This window comes from Ailuropoda melanoleuca, chromosome 3, assembly GCF_002007445.2.
Source record: "Ailuropoda melanoleuca isolate Jingjing chromosome 3, ASM200744v2, whole genome shotgun sequence".
NCBI lineage: Eukaryota > Metazoa > Chordata > Mammalia > Carnivora > Ursidae > Ailuropoda > Ailuropoda melanoleuca.
This window is the reverse complement of record NC_048220.1, coordinates 41,712,161-41,738,614: the sequence shown is the minus strand read 5'-3', so window position 1 is coordinate 41,738,614 and position 26,454 is coordinate 41,712,161. Positions and strand designations below refer to the sequence as shown.

The 26,454-nt window shown below is 36.5% G+C and overlaps 1 protein-coding gene across 1 annotated transcript in view; it reads right to left on the bottom strand.

The window, feature by feature from the left end:
* IPO11 (importin 11) overlaps window positions 1-26,454 on the bottom strand; it is a 191,904-nt gene that overhangs the window by 52,544 nt on the left and 112,906 nt on the right. The window contains exons 25-27 of the mRNA XM_034655635.1: window positions 21,177-21,272; window positions 20,387-20,500; window positions 13,816-13,937 (exon numbers count right to left, since the gene is read on the bottom strand). Of these exons, the coding sequence (XP_034511526.1) occupies window positions 13,816-13,937; window positions 20,387-20,500; window positions 21,177-21,272 (332 nt within the window). The remainder of the gene's footprint in view (window positions 1-13,815; window positions 13,938-20,386; window positions 20,501-21,176; window positions 21,273-26,454) is intronic.

Sequence of the window (26,454 nt, the reverse complement as noted above, 5' to 3'; positions counted from 1 at the left end):
ATATACATCTGAAACAGTGTGAATCTTTTACAATAAAAATCTATCTGTGCATAGTGTACTATTTTAGGGTAATGATTTGAAGAGTTAACTATAAATTGTTTATATTATATATTGTTTAGTCATTACTTTCCCAAAAAGCTCATTGCTTAGACTTTCTAATTCTGACTCTGATTACTATTAATACTCAGATAATACACTTAAAATATCAGTAATTATATATATACACACACACATATAAAATTGCATAGTAACTCCCTTTTGTTATTAAAGCATCTTTTACATCAAGACAACAATTATTTCAGATAATAATATAATTATTTCCAGATTAAATATCTGGTAAAATACCCAGCACTTTCTACGACAATAAAAAATCAGAGATGCATACTAGATAACAGATTTTTATCAAAATGATTTACAATTTTCACAACTATCCTTTGTTGCCAACTACCGTTGTTGCTATTGAATGAAGAAATTAGAAAATCACCACCAAAAAACCCCCACAACAGAGAAATGACATGAATTAGAGGTAAAGACGGAATAAGAGCTAGGTTTCTTAAGTCCATTTTGTGTTTAGTGTTTTCAAAAACATAAAACATAATGAAGGATTTTTCTATCGCGTCATACAATTTAAAGAGTTATGACAGGGTTCAGGACACGCTATCCCAAAATACAGCACTGTGGCATACTGAATATTCTAAACTGAAGGAGTGTGAGAAAAAGGCAGAAGTGTAAAGGACTCTCTGACCCCTCCCCCACCTGCAGCCACACTCTCATATCACCTGCCCTCTGCCGCTGAAGGAGACCATAAAAACTTCATGTTAGAGGTGCCCTCCACTATAGTAGGAGAAAATGAACATTCTTACCTCCAAAGACAAAGAGACTTGCAAAATTTGCCCCTTTGCTACACTCACCTCATACCCTGTGCCCTAACTATCTTTCCACGACTCTCCACTCTGCCTCAAACCTAGCATAAAAACACAGAGGTTTGGGGCACCTGTGTGGCTCAGTCGGTTAAGTGTCTGCCTTTGGCTCAGGTCATGGTGCCAGGGTCCTGGGATTGTGCCCCTTCTTGGGCTCCCTGCTCAACAGGGAATCTGCTTCACCCTCTGCTACTCTCCCCTACTCCCCCCACCCCTGCTTGTGCTCTCTACCTCTCAAATAAATAAATAAAATACACACACACACACACACACACACACACAGAGGCTTAACAACCTCCTTTGGGTCTTCACTTCCCTTTGAGGGCTCCCATGTCATGTAAAACTTGACATTAAATTTATATGCTTTTCAGGGCGCCTGGGTGGCTCAGTCGTTAAGCGTCTGCCTTCGGCTCAGGGCGTGATCCCAGCGTTATGGGATCGAGCCCCACATCGGGCTCCTCTGCTGGGAGCCTGCTTCTTCCTCTCCCACTCCCCCTGCTTGTGTTCCCTCTCTCACTGGCTGTCTCTCTCTGTCAAATAAATAAATAAAATCTTTAAAAAAAAATTTATATGCTTTTCACCTGTTAATCTTGACTTTGTCAGTTTAATTTTCAGACACAGTTAGGGACCCTGAAAAAGTTAAGGGAAACTTTTTCCTCCTCTATAGTTTGGAAGAACTCATCGCCATCAAAATAAAATTTAGAGGAAAAATTACAAGGTGATAAGATCTGAATATTAATTAATTTTGTCCTCCATTGCAGAAAGATCCAAAGCAGACAAAAATATTTATTCTTATTAGATCTTGAAAACAAAATTTTTAGTAAATTACACTAAATAAAAATGACAGGATAAAATAAATTTTGTCTTTCTCCTAGTGTAAAAGCTGATGTAAACTAAATAAAGTGACTACACCAAACAATAAATCTAAATCCAGGATCCAGAACAACAAAGTTTAGCCTCTCCGTTCACTGGGTTCATGGGTTGCTGCTGTTAGTGATCACTACTACGGAAGAACACAGAAATCGGGACCTCAAAAAAGGGTGATACGGGAACAGAATTCAGAGACCTCATCTTACTGGCTATAAGCACATCACTGATTAGTGGCACAAGTGGCCACTCAAGTTTTAGATTAGAACTCAAGTTTTCCAGCTTCCCACTGCACTGACTGGAAGGTAAATGTCCCCATGCTTTAACTACTATCATTTTGCAGCCAATTCATATTATTTAGGTAATTTGAAACCATCTCATTATCTTGTCAATCCTCTAACATGTTTTGTGAAATCTTCATATGATCTCCAAGACAAAATAATGTTCCCTGATCAGAACTGTGACATTTGGTTTTGCTCTAGAATAACACAGCAAAATGGTTCCTCATATTCCTTTTTTGATTCCTACTAATTTTCATTAGAACTATTTCTGAACACGACACTCAGCCTCCTAAAAAAGCTTCCTCCTTTTTTCCTCCAGGAAATTGACTCATTGAATTATTGTTTTCTCTCTCTTTTTATGGAACTTTCATCAACGGTGCCTTCAAATAATCTCATAGTTCAAGTATCAATACAAATCTATTTTCTTTTCCATTCAGAAATTCCATGACAAGTAAGACAATGCATAAATCAAACAATTATTCTATTACCACCTTTTCAATATATTCCCCCGATATTATTCAGATATACAACACCTACATATAAACCAACCAGGATGGGTTTACATAGAAAGAACAGTTTACAGTAGTGCTTACTGATCTTACGGGTCTTAAAAATTACTTACAAGCCGTAAAATCAAGAGACTCAAAATCTGAAATGGTGTTTCCAATTAAAAACATTCTAGTAACAATAAAAAAAATATTATTTTGCTCAATGTAGGAGGAAATTTTAATGAAGAGCCTTATCTCAATACAGATTGATTATCAGTTGCAAGGAAGAATAACAGTAACTACACAGTGGAGCAATCTAACACCTTCACCAGAATTAACAACATTAATGAGAAGCAGGTGGCCACCATGTGCCACTGGATGTGGTACTTCAAGAAGGACAGCATCAAACACTTAGATAATATTCCAACCAAGGATGCATAACCGCAATCTCATCAATACAAATCATCAGACACATCACAAATGAGGAATATTCTATTCTAATAAGAGAGAGGGAGGGAGGGAAACAAAGAAAAGGGCTGTATTCTTAAAAAATGTTAGTCATAAGAAATAAAAAACTCAGGAAATAATATAGAGTAAAAGAGACTACGAAGACATGACAACTAAATATAATACCTAATCCTGGACTGAAGCATTTAAGAGTAAAAGGCCATGATCTATTCAACTTAAATGCAAATAATTCAGAAAATAAAGCATCAAGTGTGTGTGTGTGCATGTATAATGCATGTATACACACGTAATGGGGGGGGACACATGCTAACAACGTCCAGACTATCACGCTCATGAAACAGAGATTGGTGGGGGAGACAGCTTAAAAGCACTAGACACCCAAACGCCCTTCAATGGCTAAAGGTGATACACCCATATGATGGAATACTACTCAGCAAAAACAAAAACACCAACATTCTAGTGACACACACAACAGCTTAGGCAAATATAAAAGGCATTATGCTGCCCGAGAAGGCCAGTCTCAAAAAGTTATACACTGCCAGACTCCATTTATGTAACATCCTCAAACAGACACAATTACAGTAAAAGAAAACAGATCAGTGGGAGCCAGCAGTTGGGAGTCAGGGGAAAATGACAAGCACCAGGGCGTGTCCTCAGGTGATGAAACTGTTCACCTGTGCTCTGACTGCAGTGATGATCACACAATCTACATGTACTAAGATTTATGTTAATGTATAACCTCCCCAAAAGTCAATTTTACTCTTTGTAAATTAAACAAGTTTTTTTAAACTTCTATTTTAAAATACAAACAAATATTTGTGGCTAAAAAATGAAATACATATAAAAAACTCCTAGACCAAAACTTGTTTAATTTACCATCATGATCAGTTTTATAAAGGAAAAATAGTGTTCTGCAGCTACTGGAAAGCATGTCAATTTATAGAATTTGTCAAGATTCTGAGGCATGAAAAAGCTCAGTATTTTCCAAAGAGAGAGAACAGCCAGCATGGTTGGTAGAAATGACTGAGAGAGACAAGGGTGGAATGAATAGGGCTTGAAGGGTCAGCCAAAAGGCAAACCCTGACTAGCTGTCCCATGGAGACCACTGAAGGGTTCTGAAACAGAAGAGAAATGAGACCTTTCTTGCTTTTAAAGAACGGCTGTCCTCCTCTTGTGGAATATGGCTGGGCTTGAAGGAGATCAGAATAGATGAAGAAAGAGCAGTTTAGGAGCCTTCAACAGTCCAGGAAGAAGAGTAAGACAGCTTACTTGAAGAGACTGGAAATGAAGGGGACAGATTTGAGATATATTTAGAAGTGTAGCCAACAGCTTTGGTGATGGATTAAATGTGGACGGTGAGAGGTCACACTGTCAAAGACAATTTCCAAGTTTCTGACATGAATAATTGGGTGTTCAGAAATATCCAAGACTGAGAAGAACAAGTACATTGGTTATCTTACCTTCATCAAATATATCCAATTCAGACACACTATTGGGAGCCTACATGTGTCAAACATTGTGCTAGACTCTACGGACACTAAAGGTAAAATCTGCTCCCTGATCTCAAGGATGTTCTGTGAGAGAATAAATGTTCAGTCGACATACTCATTATAATAATATCCTGACCATGCAGGGTATTCTATAAGCGAACAGCCTATGTCTGGTGTTAAGCAGAGAAAAAAAAAATCTGTACAACATTATTGTCATCACAGTCAGAATTTATTTACTGAGCATACACCACTTCCTAACCATTGTTCTAAGTACTTTACATGTATTATGTCACTTAATACAGAGAACAATCCAACAGTGTAGCTCTATTTTATAGATGAGGATAGAGATGTTAAATATCTTGCTCAAGACCACGCAATGAATTCAGGACCCAGCACTCAAATCTACGCAGTGTGGTTCAGAGCCTAAACCTTAAGCCTTTCACTGTATGCCCTTGACACATGGGTCCAACCTCCAAAAAACCCAGAAGGTAAGCTACATAAAAAGCATAGAAACAGAGCAAGGAATACATGATAATGAATATATGATGCAGTCCAAAAATTTCAAGAAGGCAGCAATCACTTTTCAGCTGAGAAACTGGAAGGAGTTTGACAAATGAAAAAATGGAAGACAAATAAAAAATGTCCAAAGACAGCAAAAAAACTGGTGCCCTTTTACCACCTAGAATTCTACCCACTTTCTCCAGTTTCCCTTCAACTTATAGCCTCTACTCCAAACCTTTTTGCTGGATCTATAATAAATCTGGGGATTTAAGGGCTCCATCACTGACAAATGTTAACAAGAATAGCTCATGCTGCTGTTTGGCTGCACATTCAACGATTATTTTAAATGTCTGGCAAATACAAACCGAGGGTCAACTTTACACAACCACTCTGTACAGATGAGTCAATGGAAGCCTCTTTCCTGAACTGAAATATCTGCCAATTTCTGAAAGGTGAAACGGAGACAACAGCAGTAATGAATGAACAAAAATAATGAAAAGTGAGCATTGGCAGGCATGCACAAGGTGTCTGCATGAAACAGCTGCAGGGAGACAGTGTCTTTCTTCAAGTGTTGGCACAGGTCACATTTGGACAGTCTGAATGGGAGACAGCCTCGGAGTCAATGAGGGAGAGCCTCAGGAAAGCCTAAATTGGTACCTTCATGGACTTTGTCAAAATAATTGACAGTAGTAACATTAACAGTAGCACATATTAATAGAGAGATAATAGTATAGCAATAATTGAAAAATTAATATTCAATTATTTACCATTTAACACCCTTATGCATTCAACAATTTAATGGGCATTGTATATACATTCTCCAATTTAGCCTCAAAATAACCCATAGAGGGGCGCCTAGGTGGCTCAGTTGGTTAAGCATCTGCCTTCGACTCAGGTCATGATCGAGCCTGGGATCAAGCCCTGCATCGGGGTCCCTGCTCAGTGGGGAGTCTGCTTCTCCCTCTCTCTTTGCCCACCTCCCCCCTCCGGCTTGTGCTGTTTCTCTCACTCTTTCTCAAATAAATAAAAATCTTAAAAAAATAATAACCCGGGGCGCCTGGGTGGCTCAGTCCTTAAGCGTCTGCCTTCGGCTCAGGGCGTGATCCTGGAGTTCTGGGATCGAGCCCCACATCAGGCTCTTCCCATGGGAGCCTGCTTCTTCCTCTCCCGCTCCCCCTGCTTGTGTGCCCTCTCTCTCTGGATGTCTCTCTCTCTGTCAAATAAATAAATAAATAATATCTTTAAAAAAATAATAAACCATAGGTGCTGGCTGGTATCGTTACCTCACAAAAGAAATATCAAAAAACCAAGAGCCAGAAAGGCAACGTCACATAAACAGGTAAAACATGCATCTGAACCCAAATTTAGCTCTGTTCTCCATCACTATGTGTATTTTTCTCTCTGAAACTGCCAGATAGAGCGAGAGCAGAAGCTCAAGGAAAAGAATCCCCAAAAATAAAATGCTCTTCAAGCCCTGAGGGTATATTAGCTACACAAGAAAGACCAGAAGGCACACAGGATTTGCGATTTTACTCCTTTTATACCCTAGTTGGGGCTAGCTACTCTGTCAATTATTTTAGGCCTAGACCCAATACCTCATTCTCATTCACAAACTTCTCTTCATCTCATTCTAAAATGGTTTGAGATCCTGCAACTCCAGTCATCTTACTGGATAATTGCGGTCTCTTGAGTGGTATGTTTAAAAGTTTAATGCTATACAGTGGTTGCTGATTCGTTAAGGGTACCGAGTGTCTGTAAGATGACTGCCACACCTTATGAAAAGTTCATCAGAAGCATTTATCTAGTTTGCAGATGGGGCACTGGTCCTAGATGTGAGGAAGACACTGAGAGTATAGGTCCCATGTTCACAAGCATCCAGGAACTTTCCTTAATAGGACAGGAGACAGAAGACAAAAATAGTTGCTCTAAGATGCAAAGGCATACTGAATAGTATGTCCTAAAGGTGCAGTGGGGTGTGTCATCAATGCACAGCAGGGTGCTCTAGCACGTAACAGGAATTCCCAAAATACTGCTGAATGTCGGTTGTATCAGTACCGCAGGCTTTATATTAGGACAGGAATGTAGGAGCATTTAGGTTCTGCTACACGTTTCAAGAGTAAAGTGAATCTTTACTGAAAAACCAAAATGGAGTATTTCCATTCAAATTCTAAGGTAAGGGGACAGAAACACTTCCAAACACTTTAATAAGGGTGGAACTTTTTGGGGGAAGGGGGAAGAAAGTGAAATTTCAAAGCACTGACAGAAAAACGAACTGATGTTCAGCTTTAAAAAAAAAAGTTTTATAAATGATTATAACCTTTCAATTAAAAAAAAAATTCACCAAGCCCAGGAATTAGTAATTTACCTCTTTTTTCACAAAACTGTTTCATATATAGATAAAGGCAGTAAGCCTGCAATTATGGCCCCGGTTGTTCATCTTCCTAAACCACCTTGTCTGTATCCTCCAGGTTCTGTTAGATTAAAGCTAACAAAATTCAGTATATGAATATTAACCAGCTCAAAAGTAGGCACGTTATTCAATTTGTATGGGAAGAAAACCAGCCTGTAAACTGACAGCAAGAACCAAAAAATACATATGCATAGCCTAGTCAAAAAATAAAATACTAAAAGCTTCACCACAGAGGGATTTTCCCCAGTTGAACTGAATGATCATAACCAGTCACTACTATAAACTACATTAGATTACATACAAAGGAAATCCATAATCCAAATATTAGTTTTTGAAAAGCTAAGGATATCTCTCCCATTTGTAAACCATATATTCAAAGGGAAGATGGAAAGCAGAGCCTCAACAGCTCAGGTTCTAAAATTTCCAAGTACTCTTAGACATGTTTTATTCTCCTTATCTAACAAGGGGAGAGAGTTATAGAATCATCATTCAATATATCCTATAATGACTGCTCCTTTCATGGTCGACTCTGGAACAATAAAATTTCTTAACAACTTTCCCAATGACACCTCACTGCCCCTTTCTGCAAGTTACTATATAATGACATAATACAAACTGTTAGAAATCAGTTCAAGTCAATCTTGAGGAAAAAAGCAGCAACAATAAGAGCAACCACCACAAAACTAAAACCCTAGGCTCTATGTTCCACGAGGGCAATGACTGCATCTGTTTTGTTCCTCCCAGTAACCTCACTGTTTCTAGCATTCCACGGACATTCGGGTCCGTATTTGATGGAAAGGGGCAGAGAATGATCATTCAGCTAAGGGGTAGGTAATCACTAAGGGTGCTTTCTACTACTCCAACTCTGAACTTAGTATACTGTAGGGCACACTGAAATAGCTTGGCCAAGGCTGGACCATCTTGTCTATCAACCGCACACAAGAAGCAGGGGAAAAGTATGTTTTCCATCAGGCAGTCTTCCCAGCTTGTCTTCTCCTATCTGGACTCTAGAGCAAACACAAGAATCTGACACACAGACACAGCACAGCTTTTTAGAAGCAACAGAGACAACGTAACTTTAATTGGTAATTTGACTTCCGGTAACAGCTCAACCTACCAACGGAAATCCATTCATAAAATCAGACCTATACAACGTATGAGAATCTGTTGTTTAAAATCACCCATTTCTCAAAATGAATGAATACATAAATACATAAAATTACCCACTGCTCTACTCTACTAATAGAATTGGTAATGCATTAGTAATTGAGACTTTGATTAATCATGTTAGAACCAGTCTTGAAGACTCTTGTCTTTTTTGAATTGAGGCAGACAATTAGTATAAACAAATGTGTCCACTAATAGCTTTTCATTTCAAAATTAACTATCATTACAATGAAAACAATAAATGACACAAAAGGATTTACTTAGCGTTTGCTGACTGCCTGAAGAATTTATTTATACTTTATTTGTATATCCTGTGCATATTTTTTAATTGTAGCATTTCAGAACAATATAAACTGTCTTATTCACCAGAGCAAACTGATTTTCAGAGAGACTAAGTGATTTCCCAAGAATTAGAACAAAAATGTAATTCCAAATCCCACAATCTCACACTACATCCTTTCTCAATTTATAAAAATAGATTTAATGCTCAAATGACTACCGTAAATTTTAAAAATACATCCTTTTCAAAGTAAATACATCAAAATTCATTCCGTACTTCTTTTTTGAAAAAGGGTATTAACAGGAAGGGAGGCAAAATTTATATATACAACTAACCAAACAAATTAAAAATATTCCTAAAGTAGCCCCATTCAAGAAACTCTTTAATTTCCAACAATACTACAAATCAGAGAATCTATAAAAAAAAAACCTCTCCTTTTTAAGGGTGCTAAATGTGAAAATGTTTTATGGTGTGGTAATATGACAAAACTGAAAAATGATCTGTTTACTGCCTCAAGTAGTACTTTACAGAGTGACCAAAAAGTATACTATACTTCCTCCCAGGACTGACAAACTGAGAGATCAAATTAGCTTAATTTTTCAGGCACAAACATTCTTTAGAAGTTCAGAAAAATGTTACTTAGTTGGGAGAAAAAACAGCACACTATTACAGTGTAAGTATTAAATTCTTCACTCATTCATTAAACTTACTGTGGACCTACTAAGGTGTTAAACATAGCGCTAAGAACAAAAGTTGGTTAATACTCGGTGTATTAATCGTGCCTCCTTATTTTCTGTATGCTGATGGTTTGACAGTTGGGGCCTTAATGACCCTGGAAAGACTGCCCCTCCCAGGGCTACCCACTTCAGAGAGACAGTAAATGACTGCCTTCCTGCATAAATTACACATGCAAACCAACTGATCCAGAGCCCATACCCAACTACCTCTTTCATGAGGTTCTAACACTCAGGGCCACTATCCCCCTGCCCTTAATCACCATAGGGCCAGGTAACAGACAACTCGCAATAGTGCCTACACCCTACAGCCTACTGAAATCATTTAAACTAGCCAATCCTAAACTCCTTACCCTCACTTTCCCATTCCTTCCCATGGAATAAAGGCTCTTGCCCACACTGTCCCCTCGCTCCCTCTGTTTCCACACCAACCCCACTGTTTCCTTGTGGTTCTGTGTGATGTGGCACGCATCCTCCTCTTGGGAACTGTGAATCGGACAAAATATCTTTTTTTTTCTTTTTTTTTTTTTTAAAGATTTTATTTTATTTATGTGACAGACAGCCAGCGAGAGAGGGAACACAGCAGGGGAGAGGGAGAGGAAGAAGCAGGCTCGCAGCCGAGGAGCCTGATGTGGGACTCGATCCTGGAAGGCCGGGATCACGCCCTGAGCCAAAGGCAGACGCTTAACGACTGCGCCACCCAGGCGCCCCCGGACAAAATATCTTTCAATGGCAATTGTCCCTGATCTGATGGCCTCACCTTATCTGAATAAGAATAAAACCTTCATTTTAAAGCACTCAGGACCTACTAATGATGCATTCATATTTAGTGATGTCTATTGAACAAATAAATGAATGAATAAGCAAAGACTGAATGCTGGCGGCGACAAGGAGGCAAGAGAACACTAGATCAAAATTTAAAGACCTGAATCCTACCATTTCCAATATGTGACAAGTTGGGCAGCAGCAAAATGGATTAAACTAATTTCCCCACAGGCCAACGAGTAGGTTATCTTTAACAATATTATTAGATGGAAACTAACAATTGCACAATTCATCACAGAGAATAAAACTGACTCTACCTTGAAGTTGTAAAATGATTTATCTTAGAAACTATCTTAGAAATTCCTTAAATAATAAAAAATTTCCAAATGTGGATATTACATGTACTAATTTTGAGATAAGCGAGAATTATGGAGAGGTATCAAGTGTCCAAACCAAGCAGGTTTACTAAATCTGATACTCTAGGAGTTTATTATAAAGGCAATTTCTCCTGGAAAGCAAGCTGTCATACCTAAAAACCATGCTGCTTTGCCAATCTCTTTTTTAACTATTCAACTGGCTTATGTTAAATATTCCCATTAGTGACACCCTTAAATTTTAAAAATAAAAGTCAAAGTCAAAATTCTCACAACACTTGCTCTTAAAGAATACTTATTCATATCTGAAATTCTTAGAACTGCATTATAAAACTGCGTCTTTGAAGCTGGAAGAAGAACTGGTATTTTGGAGAAGAAAGGTGAAGTAAAGTTTGATTATTCTCATTCTCATCTCCAAATCATAGTTTTGTGTAATCTATGCCTTTGGAGGAAAACATGAAAAGACATACATGTAAATAATGTTATGATCATACAAAAATCAGATGAAGAAAATATTATTCCCTATATGTTTAAATACAGATCCTAAGAAAGGGAGAATATTCAAACCTGGAATTATTCCAGCTAAAGAGAGAAATAATAAAAACAAAAAGGACAAAAGACAGTTACACTGCACAAGTTAAAAAAAAAAAAAAGACTGTACTATGTTAAGAAGATGAATAAGAAGATAAAACAAGAATGTGCCCAGCAGATATCAACAAAATCATGAATCCTTAAATTGGTGATAATTCAGAATACTGTAAAATATCAAGCACAAAGTGACATTCCTCAGAACATATGTGGTTAACACATATTTTTAAAATAAATTAATGAATGGGTGTACAGATACTATACTACAGATCTGCTTATTTCAAGCAAGGAAAATGTTACACAGCAATGTCTAAAAGAAATGCAGGAACAGAAAATTACTATTACATGGGAAATTAACCAGGCATTATTACTGGGGATGCAGAAAGGGGAAATTTTTCCTAAACTCCAACTACATAGTTTAAGTAGAGGAAAAGTGATAAAAGAAAACAATAAAACTGCTGACCTAAATTTCCACATTACCTTCCACTAGACAATGTGAATATAAATGTTTTTAAGTTCTATCATGAGCCATGACTATATGGCAAACTTATACAGCAATTAAGTTTTTTGTTTGTTTGCAGATCAGTACATTTTCTGTATCTATCGATGTTTCTTTAGTCACTAATCTGACTATAAAGTTAAATAATTATTCTTTAAAATTCTATTACTACATTATTCAAAACTTTCTTGGTACCCTTAAGATGATGTGAATTCACTGGTGCCCAAAACATTTTTCAATACTTACTTCATTTTAAAAACAAGATCCGCTCTTCCTATCACGACTATCTCCTCCCAACTTTTCAATCTGAAATCTTAATGTTTAAGAGAACTCCAAGTCTTAATAAAGTTCTGCCCCTCAATTTAGACAGGATGTCATGAGCTCCCCCACCCATTTATTCCTGACTTGAAGAAGCCTTGTATTTTCCTTAAAGAAGCCAACTATTTTGGCAACTTATATATAAAAAGTATTTTTTGACCACACACTTACATCAAATTAAATATCAAACCAAATAGGTAACTCATAAAAAAATGTGAAACAAATATGCTTTAGATACAATTAGATATCCTTCTTCATCTATTGTGTCATTTCTTATTTACCCTCAGTGATTTCAATATTTCATGTTAGAGAAAACCCTAATGTGTTTTTCTAGCCTTAACATTTTTTTCCATTCATAAATTTATTCCACAAATGTTTACATAGCGTGCTGGCTACTGCCAAAGAGCAGGTTCTTTAACAATTCCATTTTAAAGGCCTGAATAAACTCAAGTCACTATTTATTCATGAAGAAAAGGAAACAGCAAAAAAATACAGGTAGCTAAAATCCGGTTTTCAAAAATTAATAAAATGCCACTCAATTTCACAGTGAGGAAATATATTGGTCTTGTGCATGTCCACCTGAGAAAGCACCACCTGGTAGTTAAAAAGAGCAAACCCGGGAATCAAGTTGCCCCAGGTCAAAATATGCCCTATGTCATACCACATGCCACACTCTAGGCAAGTTAGTTTACATTTTTAAGTTAGTTCTTTGCTCTATAAAAAGAAAATAATCATGCCTATACCTCAGGACTATATTAAAAACTAAATGAGATATAACTGTCAAACATGTAGCAAAATATAAAGACATACAGTTTGTGTTCAGTAATTAGTACCTATTATTATGGCATTAGGGCAAAACAATTACCTATGTGCTTAATTCAAACTATGATACTAGAAATTAATAATACCTACATTTTTAACAATTTCCAAAGCTAACTGGATTTATTTCACTAATTTATCATCAGGATAGATGTGTTTGAAAGTTCCCTAAGACACAATGACCTAGTTTATTCTTCTCATATAAAATCAAGTCTTAAGACCTGCTTTTATGCCTTTAAAATTAAAAGTACAAAAAAACAGCAGGTGATGCAAAACTCCACAAAGACAGGGGTAAAAATAAAGAAAACAGATATTCTTATTTAATGTCCAAAAGCAAAGCATTTTGCATTTGCTTTACGGAAATGAGAATTTTAACGAAGTTTGTACGCTATAATAAAATGAGGTCATCAATGTAATAAGAAAAAAGTACTTGGCAAGCTTGTTTAGAGATAATTCAAAATTTAAAAAACCAACAAATTACGTAACATTCTTTTGAATTACTAGGAGGACAGTTTTTTGTGAAGTGCTATTGACATTATATTACATATTCATCTTATATAAAAAAAGGACCTAAAACAAATAAAATCTGATTAAAAAAAAATGAAAATTCAGACAAAATTAAATTATTAAATGAATATGACCAAGTTGAACTGCAGTGCCCACTACCCCCATTCACTACTTTTTAGATCCAGACCAACACCTGCCCCAGCATTAACTACTAACAAAATGAGCACAAATATACATAAAACAATACTGCCCAGCAACACGCAGCAATACCAATGGCCAAGAAGGGTGATAATATCTTGATGCTCTAAAGAAACAAATTCTTAAAAAACATCTCCTTACCTATTATCAGATGGCAGAAGAGAAAGCAAAGCCAAAGCTGAAAGTTTTCTCCTTTCAGGCTGCGTAATGTTGTCCATACGATCAACCCACATTTCAATCATATTTCCCAAAAGCTGGTCCATCTGAAAAAAGAGCAAAAGGCATCTCGAAATATTTGAAATGCTATTCACTTGTGGCTAGTACTGTTAAAGGCTAAAACCTCATAAGGCATGGTTAAAGTTCAATTCCAACAAGCCACAGAATTGGAATGTAAGAAACTGGGGCAAGCCTTGAACTGGAAAGGAATAATTTGAGCAAAATCAGAAAATGATTCTTATTAATCTTAGGAGCCAATTTATTCTGAGAGCTAAATAGACTGTTCAAAACTAGTATATAGCCCATGAGTGATTTCAGTAATTTCATTTAATAAATCACCAATCCAATACATTCTTCCGGGTACATTTAAAAAGTACATGCATTTTTCAAAATTGTCAACTTGTACTTAGGTTATAGTTATTCTGCTGGATGATTAGATATTTACACGTTTAAGGTGTAATTTGCTGGACTGATTTGTTGCAACTTTCAGAAGAAAGGGCAGGTTACAACCTCAACCTGCAGAATTTCAAAGAAAAATAAGTCAGTCTCTAGGACATTATATGCTATATTAAAAATAAATGAACACAAGGGGCGCCTGGGTGGCTCCGTAGGTTAAGCGTCTGCCTGCAGCTCAGGTCATGATCTCAGGGTCCAGAGACTGAGCCCCACATCGGGCTCCCTGCTCAATGGGAAGTCTGCTCCTCCCTCTGCCTCTGCTCCTCCCCCTGCCTGCACACTCTCACTCACACTCCCTCTCTCTCTCAAATAAATAAAATCTTTAAAGAAAAAAAAGAAAAAAATTAAATCAACATAATACAGAAGTAGAAAGCGTGCTGGTTAATTGTACCTACCAACTCAGCTAGGCTAAGGTGTCCAGTTGTATGGCCAAATACTAGTCTAGATGTTGCTATGAAAGCATTTTGTCGATATGATTAACATGTACAAGGAACTGACTTAAAGAAAAATTATCCTAGATAATGTGGGTTGAGCTTCATTCAATCAGGTAAATTTTGCCTTAAGACCAAAAATTATGGTTTCCCAGAAAAGAAGAAATCCTGCCTCAAGACTATAACAGAAATCCTGTTTGAGTTTTCAGCCCTCGCTAAAAAATGAGAACTTGCCAGTCCCCATAATCATGTGAGCCAATTCCTTAAAATCACTCCCTCCCTACTTCCCCCCCCATTCTCTCATATCTCTCTCACATTCTCTCTCTTTTTCTTGTCTTTTCATGAGTACATGCACACACACACAACAGATTCTATTTTTTCTGGAGAACCCTGACTAATACACTTAGAATCTAGAACATAAAACACAACCAACTGTGCTGATCATACAGACTGAAAGTGAATCTCAGGGACTGCCTCATAAACACTTGCCCACTTTAAAAAATGCATTCAGGGGTGCCTGGGTGGCACAGCGGTTAAGCGCCTGCTTTCGGCTCAGGGCGTGATCCTGGCGTTATGGGATCGAGCCCCACATCAGGCTCCTCTGCTATGAGCCTGCTTTCNCAGCGGTTAAGCGCCTGCTTTCGGCTCAGGGCGTGATCCTGGCGTTATGGGATCGAGCCCCACATCAGGCTCCTCTGCTATGAGCCTGCTTCTTCCTCTCCCACTCCCCCTGCTTGTGTTCCCGCTCTCGCTGGCTGTCTCTATCTCTGTCGAATAAATAAATAAAATCTTTAAAAAAATTTAAAAAAAATAAAAAATGCATTTAATATCAAAATCTCTACCTCCTTGATTTTGGTAACTTCAAATTAATCTTCNTTAAAAAAAAATAAAAAATGCATTTAATATCAAAATCTCTACCTCCTTGATTTTGGTAACTTCAAATTAATCTTCAGTTCCCACACTTTTCTACTTTTATGCCTCTACATTTTTTCCAAGAAATACTTCAACATTTTTTAAAAGTAAGAAACTGTCAAGGACAGGCGCCTGGTAGCTCAGCTGGTAAAGCGTCCCACTCTTGATTTCTGCTCAGGTCATGATCTCAGGGTCGTGGGATGGAGCCCCAGGACAGGAAGGGCTTCACACTCAGTGGGGAGTCCACTTCTCTCCCTTTTCCTCTGCCCCTCCTCCTGCTCGCACAAGCACTCTATACATAAGATAAATAAATCTTAAAAAACATAAACAGTCAAGGGAACACTTACTAGTTCAAGACAGTTATTTATACTTGAGCTCTGCAAACTGTGTGCTGCATCCTAAGATGCCACAATGAACTCACAGAATATTTACAATTTTTCAGAGAAACACAGAAACATCGGTCAGATACTGCAAAAATTGTTCCTCATGATTACTTCTTATCTTTGCAAAATACTACCCAGATATCTAGATAAAACAAAAAGTGAAGGTGGAAAAGTCCAATCAGATTCTGAAGTTTGAGAATCTGAGTGGTACTCAAGAGGCACATAAATTCCATTAGTGAGTATCTGTGGATATTTAAGAATGAAATAAATATGTTATTCTTTCTTTAGATTTTTGTGTATTATTTTTCAATAACTACTAAGTTATCAGGACAAAAATACATACTACGCTGTTTGGACCCAACCACTTTATAGAAGCAATAATTAGATATTTTTACTTCTTTTGGCCTATGAGCACTGTGAAAATATTACAAACACACTAAGGGAACCATGAAACACGACCACTTGGTACCTTCTGATATATACCACGTCTTCAATTCATATTTAATTTGGAAACAAATGGTAGAGATGCTCTCCAGACTTAGTACAATTATTATCTAGTAAGCAAGATTTACAAAACAAACCACTACCCATTATAAAAGCAAATATCAAGTTATCATTAAAATGTAATAAATTCAACTAAAGCTACAATAATGTACCTGGTTGGAATAAAGATTCAATCAGCATAGATAGATATCTCTATAGTCTACTTTTATTTGTAACTTATTTTCTTCATTATAAAAATAATAATAGCACAAAACAGTGAATTTGTGGGAACTTTAATTAAACAAGCAATTAGAACACAGGGACCAGCAAGCCTTTTCTGTAAAGGGACAGTTACGTAGATATTAAAGGCTTTGTGGGCCATATATTCTCAGAAGCAACTATTCAACTCACAACATCAGTCATAAACAACATGTAAAAAATGGACACAGATGTGTTCCAGTACAAAACTTTGGATAACTTTCATGTGTCAGGAAATATTATTACTTTTTCAACCAATAAGAAATATAAAAACCATTCTTTCTTCAGAGACTTGACAAAAACAAGCAGCAGACTGGATCTGGCCCATAGGCCACACATAGTCTGCTGATTCTGAGGAGCACAAAGAACAGAGCGAGAACAAGGATAAAACAAAAAAGGTGTGTAGGGTGCAAAATGTAAGGAGTTGAGCTTTAAAGCAGAATAGAACAAGATGAGGAATCAAGTTAAGGAAGGTGAGAGACTGGGAGGGAGCGTTTGCGGGACAGGGAATGAAGAGTCTGTATGCAACGACCCTGAAGCAAGAGGAAGACAGGCGCTCTCAAGAAACTGAAAAATGTTCTGTGTGACGAATGGCTCATCAATGAGCTCCAAAAGGAGGCTAGAAATGGCTAAAGGAGTCAAGAACCAGATTATGGCAGGCCTTTGTAGGCAAACCTCTATTAGAGAGGTTAGACTTCCTCCTCAATCTAAAAAAAATCTCAAAACAGAGGAGGTTTGCAACAAGGACGTGATAAAATCCTATGTACATATTAGAAGACTCTGCATGGTTGCTCTGAAGTAAACGTTCAGTAAAGTCTGAAAATTCTAAATAGAACAAATGGACAAATCTTTTGTACAAAGATAAACCAGTAATACTACTCAAATTATTCAACTACAAACATTTTTATTATGTCTTTATAATTTATTTACCCTGGAAGCATATAAACATTATGAAAACAATCTTAGTACTGAAAATATGCATTTGCTGGACCCCCCTGAAACCCCACTACAATCGAAGTAAAGAATATAAAAAGCAAAGGAATAATCCCATAGGGTCTATAAAGAGGAGAAACTACATTGGGTAAAGATGGCAACAGTGTTTGGAAGATGGCGGGTGGATGAAAGAATGGCAAGTGACTGGGCAGAACAGAAAAGCCTGAAACCAAGCTGCCTGCCAGGGGAGTAACAATCTAAGGTACGCAGCTTTGGTTCTCAGAACCCTGCAATCACTAGGCCACAAAGAAGGCAGACGTGAGGTACAGAACTCAAAACAGGAAAACTGACTGAGAATCTGTATAAGGAACAATTAGAACCTTACAGATCCCCTTTGCCACTCCCACATAAAATGAAAATCTAGATCCTGAACAGTGAGACACCCTCATCAGCAAAGCCCTTTCCCCACCCTGAGTTCTGAAACACTTGTTCATACCCAAAGAGAGGCTACCCCTGCAGGAGAAAAAGGGGAAAAAGGGCCTACAAATACTTTTGATTTTCTAGGAAATTTCTTTACAACAAACTACCATTCTTTAATACCCCAAGGCTCTAAGCTCTAAATTAGGTGATTAGTCTAAAAAGTCCTCATTATTCACTCAATATAAACAAGTAACTCTGAAGGACTGAATAACAAACGCTTGGAGGACAAACTGTTCTAACAGTGACTTCTGCAATGAGCCCAGCTCCTCTCCCATAGATATAAAGTCACTCTCAATTTAACTTGGCTTACTCTACTATATCATACTGTTTTCAAGTGTGGAGAAGAGAAATCTTTCTCCAAGATCCCTGCTTCCTTCCAAGCTCTCTAGATTTACTGGAACTCATTTGCCGAGCCCTATTTAATTCTTGCATATGTTTTTGATGTTCTTCAGAAGTGCGCTCACCGTCAGAAGTAGCCATTCGAACCAGAATACTATTTAATTCACTTCATCTCTACACTCAAAAAAGATGGCTTGATATGTTTTGTCAAATTCTGAGGGAAAAAAAAAAAAAAACGTCCTCTTCATAATGAAAAATGAAAAGAGAAAAGATAAGAAGTATTCCATGAAAAGCCTGTGCTCTAAAGACAGGATACCAGGTCTTTCCTCAATCTTTCACGCTGCCAATGGGTTCCAACAGTACCAGCAGTAGCCACAGTTCATTATTTCTTAATAGGAAATGAAGCCCAGTGGAGGGGGCCTATGCTTGGCGCTGATGATTGTACATTATGAATATATTTGGAAGTACTGAACCATATACTTCAAAATCGTTGAGGATAAATTTTATATGTATTTTATCACCAAAAAAAAAAAAAACCTGGAAAAAATGTAACATAGTAGATACCTTTTCTCTTCCCACAGCACACTGAACCTATCTCTGACATAGCATTCATACTATTATTGTGCAATTGCCCATTCAAGCACTCTCTCCCTGCAGGTTACTCTAAGCTTGTCAAAACAAGTGTCTCCAGTGTATAGTGTAAAGTGCCTGTTCCAGGATGGACAGGAGGCAGCACAGTGTGGTCACTGAGATATCAGGCTCTGAAGTCAGGTTGTTGGAATATATAAAGCAACTCCATCATTTACGAGCTGTGTGAAATTAAGCAAGTCAGTAAATCTCTAGAAGCCTCAGGTTCTCATGTGTGAGATGTAAATAAAAATACTATTATCTCAATGGATTTTTGTGAGAATTTAATATAATACATGACATTTATATTGTTGTTAAATATATCGGTATTATTAAAATCACTCAACAAATTTTGCTGAACTCTACTGAATAAACTCATTTAACTGTTTAATTATCCCATCGCAGTTAAATTTAATAAAGGTAATGAAAAATCTTACCTATCTATTCATCTAAACCAAGGCTAGGATTTCTTATTAGATTATACCTAAATCTAATTCTAGAAAAACTATGTACATTCTAAAATTTGCACTTTCTTGTTCTAGATTTCTTTGAAGTAGAAATAGTTTTGTTTCACAAACCAAAAGACTTTATAAATTGCCTCCATTCTGAAGACATCATTCAAGTACTTTCAATTTTCTACATCTTATAAATCTTAAAAGATTAAGGACTTAATACATAAAAAACATATTTTAATATAATGTATACAGTCTCAAGCAACCAACTCACTCAAGAACCTATTCTATACTTTCCCTGGTAGTTGGTTTCAGTTACAGTATTTTTTGAATAAGCCTTTGCTGAAAAAGTCACTTCCCATAATGATTATGTTGGAAACTCACCACATGACACTAAGAGTAAGTTTAATAAAGGAATGGAACAAAGATTGTAAATAATTATATGTAAAATATTTGTTTCCTTTTAAGTGTGAGTAAAAAAATATTGCGACCATGAATGAATCAAAATTCCATCTTACGGTTAAACAGAATAAAACTGACTATTACGGAAGAGAATAAATGTAAATTTCAATTGCCAGAGATTCTTTTTTCTTTCTTCTTCAAAATCAGAGGTACAATATAAGTTATTTAAGTTTTAAAATATAAAATTTTAAATACAAGAGTTTTGTAGAATTATTATTTCCCCAATTACTTCCAATCCTTATTTGAAGACTTTCTTCAATTTAAGTAATTTGAGTCTTACCTCCTGATTAAATTTATGTGCCATCTCATTAAGAAGTGAAGAAAAAAAACTAGTGTTTTGTAGCAGGACTCGACCCATAACTCCAAGATATGTTGACATCACAACAGGATACCTCTGTATAATCAAAATACAACACACACACAAAATAATATCAAGGTTTGAGTATAAATATGACTATGAACCATCATAGACATGGTAACAGTCAACAGGGATATAAAATAATACTTTCCTTCAAAACCAGTATTACCTGAGTTATAACGTTCTAAATATATGTCATACAATGTCATATACATGTTACATATATATATGATGTGAATTTTAAAGACAGAGGAACACAGAAAGAATACTTACCAACGGTTTGTTTATTTATTTATTTATTTATTTATATTACTGCAAATACTCGTATAATACATGGTTATGTGGATCCACTTAAGACACTGACTTAGAAAATAACTGGTATTTTCATATATTCCATATGTACTACAACTAGCACTGTTCTTTCCCATTACTCTTTGTGGATGAATACACATGCATTTCAGTGAGAGATTTATCAAAAAGCAAAAAAAAAAAAAAGAGAGAGAAGCTATAGTTTGTGGAGAAAGAAAAGGCCAAGCTATATAACTAACCTGAAAATTACTTAATTTACTTAAAAACAATTCAATAATTGGAAAAGCTTTCTTTTTGTATCTAACAACAAAGAAGAAATAATTTTCCAAAGAAGAAAGAAAAATAAATGAAAGTAGAACCCTAGAGTCCATTACTACCCTTAGAAGCTTATGGAAAATCTTACCTCTCCTTCTATAATACCTCTGAAAACACAGGGTAGAATCGGTTGAAACATTTGTGGACCTAATACTGGGTTCACTTTAAGGGCATTTTCCACAACCTAAAAACCAGAAAGACTCAATGGTAACACTTAATAATCCAAGTCACTGGTTCATGTAAAATACAGGTAAAGAAAACAATGTATTAAATATCACACACTAAATCTCAGAATACACACAAACACACAAGGTATTCAATATTATGGCATTAGACACACTTTTACAAGACAATCCATTAAAAACGGATCTGATATAAAATTTGATGTGAAGTGTATAATAGACACATCTCGCATAGAATTATATAATCACAGCCTAATAACAGGTATCATGTTGTTCATTATTACATTTGCATTTTAAACAAATAGCCCTTACAAAATGGTGCACTAATAGAGTCAGCAAAAGGCATTTCAAAAGTGCTGGCTTTTTTGTAATAAGCGAAACAGTATGGTACTGGCATGACAACAGACACACTGATCAATGGAACAGAATAGAGAGCCCAGAAATAAACCCACGATTCTATGGTCAATTCATCAACAAAGGAGACAAGAATATACAATGGGAAAAAGACAGTCTCTTCAACAAATGGTGCTTGGAAAACTCCAATAGCTACATGCAAAAGAACCAAACTGGATCTCTTTCTTATACCATACACCAAATAAACCTCAGAATGGATTAAAGACCTAAATGATTTCCGAAACCAAAAAACTCCCAGAAGAAGATGAAGACAGTAACCTCTTAGACATCAGCTGCAGAAACATTTTTCAAGATATGTCTCCTTTGGCGAGGGAAACAAAACCAAAATTCAACCACTGCAACTACATGAAAATAAAAAGCTCTTGCATAGCAAAGGAAACCATCAACAACAAAAAGACAATCCAACTAATGGAAGATATATGCAAATAATGTATCTGATCAGGGTTAATAACTAAAACACAAAAAGAACTTATACAACTCAACACAAAAAGAAAAATCAAAACAAAACAATAACAAATAATCCTATTAAAAATGAACAGATCACATGAATAGATATTTTTCCAAAGAAGACATACACGTAATCCAACAGACACATGAAAAGATGCTCAACATCATGCATCATCAGGGAAATCCAAATTAAAGTCACAATGAGATATCATCTCACACCCAGCAGAACGGTTAAAATCAACAACACAAGAAACAAGTGTTGACAAGAATGTGGAGAAAAAGGAATCCTCATGCATTGTCGGGAGGAAAGCAAGCTGGTGCAACCACTGTGGAAACCAATATGGAAGTTCCTCAAAAACTTAAAAACAGAAGTACCATTACTGGCTATTTATCCCCCCAAAAAATTAAAACACTAATTCGAAAAGATATGTGCACTCTATATTTAATGCAGCATTATTTACAACAGCCAAGATATGGAAGCAACCCAAGTATTTACCTACAGATGAAAAGATAAAGAACACATGTGACACACACATACACACAAATATTACTCAGCCATAAAAAAGAATGAAATCTTGTCATTTGCAACAACACAGATCAATCTAAAGGGTATAACGCTAAATGAAATAAGTCAGAGAAAGTCAAATACCTCATGATTTCACTCTTGTATGGAATTTAAGAAACAAAACAAAGAAAAAAAGAGACAAACCAAAACTCTTAAAAACAGAGAACTGGTGGTTACCAAAGGGAGGCAGGTGGGAGGATGTGTGATATAGGTGAAGGGGATTACGAGTACACTTACTGTGTTGAGAACTGAGTATGTATAGAACTGCTGAAAACATTATATTGTACACCTGAAACTAACAGTATACTGTGTGTTAACTATTAAAAAAAAGGGGGGGGGTTGGCTTTTAATAGAGAAAAGTAAAAAGTTTAGTAAAAACTAAACTCACTGTCCAAAAATCAATCTACCTGTAAGTTTATCAATAAATTAGACAAAAACAGCTTGTTGCATACATGTTGCTTATATATTGAGAAATAATCTTATTTCATTTATAATATAATTATATAGGTTATCAATCATGAGCACTGATTGTGACAGGTAAAAATTCTGAAGGATGAGTGAGAGTGTTTCCCTTTATAACAATGACAGCATGAAATTCAAGCAGAGTGAGATTTTTTAATTTTTGTTTTATTTTTTAGGAAAATAGGAAGACAGTAGTCAGGAAGCAGCAATGAGGACCAAGAAGGAATTTTTCATGCTTCCAGCCCCACTTTTAAGAGCGAAGGAATGAAAACAGACACCATATGAGAGGGTTATAAGGCAAATACTAATCTCAAGGCAGAGCCAAGTTGCCCTTAAAACTTGTAGCAACGTTTCTGAAGGGTGACTATTGACATTCTGAGTGGGACAAGGTTTTATTGTTCAGGACTACTACATGCATCGAGGGGCTTTTAGCATCTCTGGTCTCTGTTAATTATGTGCCAAGAGCATGCTCCAAACATGATCACTATCAAATACATCTCCATGCAATTTGAAACATTCTCAAGGTAGGCAAACAGTACCCATGGATGACAGCATTTCTCTAATTTTCAGCAAGAGGTAAAGGGAATGTCCAAAGGAAAGTTTAAAATACAAAAACTTTTACAGTGGGCCAAGTACTGTGCTATCTACTAAAAGATAAGAGGATAAAAGTTATCACTGTTTCTGATTAAAAGCAACAGGAAATGAAATTCAGAAAATAATTAAATCTGACCTCAATAAAGATTATTTAAAAAAAATTTGGAATAAAGACGAGGAAGTTGTAGATAAGCTAGTAAAATGAATCTCAGAAGTTCATGTCATCGCAAAGTCTCTATTTTAGGTATGAATGGAAAGTAAAGCCATCTGCTGACGGTTAAACACATATTTAGTTTCATTTCCTCCTGATACCCTACTATAATTACAGTATAAGGATTTTAAAGGGAAGGTGAGTAATTTTAAAAGGACCAAGGGATGAGAGGCAAATACTCAAAGATATAAAGAAGAAATTCAAAAAGTGATCAGGTCACAGAGAGCTAAAATCTAAGGAGGCAATGGACAGGGTGGAGAAGCCACTTGATTTCTGGCATCTCTGTCTTTTCCCTATCTCTCATCAAAACCCACAGAAATTAATACCTCCTTTGGAGAAGAGGAAAAAGAAAAAGCTAAAAATAAGACTGATTAAAAGTCTACGTAAGGAAACAAGTTGCCAGATATTCCCAAATCTGCATATCCGGCAACTGACCATCTCTCCCGGCAGGAGAAGATAAGTGTATTATCTTTAAAAGGTCTAAAAGAGTTTCCAGATTAAAAAGGCCCAGTTGTGCCCAGTACAATCAACTAAAATAAATCTACAAGGCTCGTAACTGTAAAATTTCAAGACACTATGAACAAGAGGAAGCTACAAGCCTGGGGAGGAAGAAGAAGGTAGGAGAGTCAGAACAGCTCTGGAAGGGGCACCTGGGTGGCACAGCGGTTAAGCGTCTGCCTTCGGCTCAGGGCATGATCCCAGTGTTATGGGATCGNGGCTCTGGAAGGGGCACCTGGGTGGCACAGCGGTTAAGCGTCTGCCTTCGGCTCAGGGCGTGATCCCAGTGTTATGGGATCGAGCCCCACATCAGGCTCCTCCGCTGTGAGCCTGCTTCTTCCTCTCCCACTCCCCCTGCTTGTGTTCCCTCTCTCTCTGGCTGTCTCTATCTCTGTCAAATAAATAAATAAAATCTTTAAAAAAAGAAAAAAAAAAAGAATGGCTCTGGAAGAGACTTGGACAAGGAATTTAAAGTAATAAGTTACCCGATGGGTCGATGTGTCTGAACATACTGAGCAAAGATTATTGGCAAAAAATGTAGTGTGTATAAGAAAATAACACTAAAAAAAATTATTAGCTCCTAAGATACATAAGTTTGTGCAAAAAAGGAGAAGCAATCGCACAAATAGATCATTATGACTTTCAGAATATAAATTCACTTACATGTATCATTCAATACAAACCAGCTGTCAGTATGCATTTTCTTTATATATTAAGATATCGTCATTATTGCATAAAGGATCCACAAATATATCAGTGCTTAAAATGGAATCTTTGTATTCGAAAAGGTTAAGAACCACAGCTAGGGAAGATGAGGTTATTTCTGAAAAATTATGTTGGAAAATGCTATTATCAGACTTGGAGGCAGGGGTAGTGAAACAGAAGCAAGAGAAAACTCAGAAAGTAGAACCGGTAAGATTTAGAAAAACAACTGAAGAGTTAACCAAAGGTGAAGAAGTTGTAATTACTCCAAGTTTGTATATTTGGCCAATGGGTACAACTGTGGTCCCACTAATAATAATGAGGTTTTGCTGTGGACATGATGACCCTGAGATGTGATTATTTCGACACATGACACTTTACAGTCCACTTTCCAAGGAGGATATAGCATTTTGACTTAAAAGCCACAGAGCTCATAGACAGAGCACATAAGCAGAAAATCGACAAACAAGAGCTTTGAATGCCATACTCGATGAGTTGGAACTCATAGACATATATAGAACACTAAACCCCAGAACCAAAGAATACTCATTCTATTCTAATGCCCATGGAACATTCTCAAGAATAGACCATGTTCTGGGTCACAAAACAGGTCTCAACCGATACCAAAAGACTGAAATTATTCCCTGCATATTCTCAGACCACAACGCTTTGAAATTGGAACTCAACCACAAGGAAAAACCTGGAAGAAACTCAAACACTTGGAGACTAAGAACCATCCTGCTCAAGAATGATTCGATAAACCAGGAAATCAAAAATCAATTTAAACAATTTATGGNTAATTGATGGAGACCAACGACAATGAAAACACAACGGCCCAAAACCTATGGGATACTGCAAAGGCAGTCCTAAGGGGGAAATACATAGCTATCCAAGCCTCACTCAAAAGAATAGAAAAATCTAAAATGCAGTTTCTATATTCTCACCTCAAGAAACTGGAACAGCAACAGAGGGACAGGCCTAACCCACTGACAAGGAAGGAGTTGACCAAGATTAGAGCAGAAATCAATGAATTAGAGACCAGAACCACAGTAGAGCAGATCAACAGGACTAGNGATTAACAGAACTAGAAGCTGGTTCTCTGAAAGAATTAATAAAATTGACAGACCACTGGCAAGACTTATCCAAAAGAAGAGAGAACGGACCCAAATTAATAAAATTATGAATGAAAAGGGAGAGGTCACAACCAACACCAATGAAACTGAAAGGATTATTAGAAACTTTTATCAACAGCTTTATGCCAATAAATTAAGCAATCTGGAAGAGATGGAGG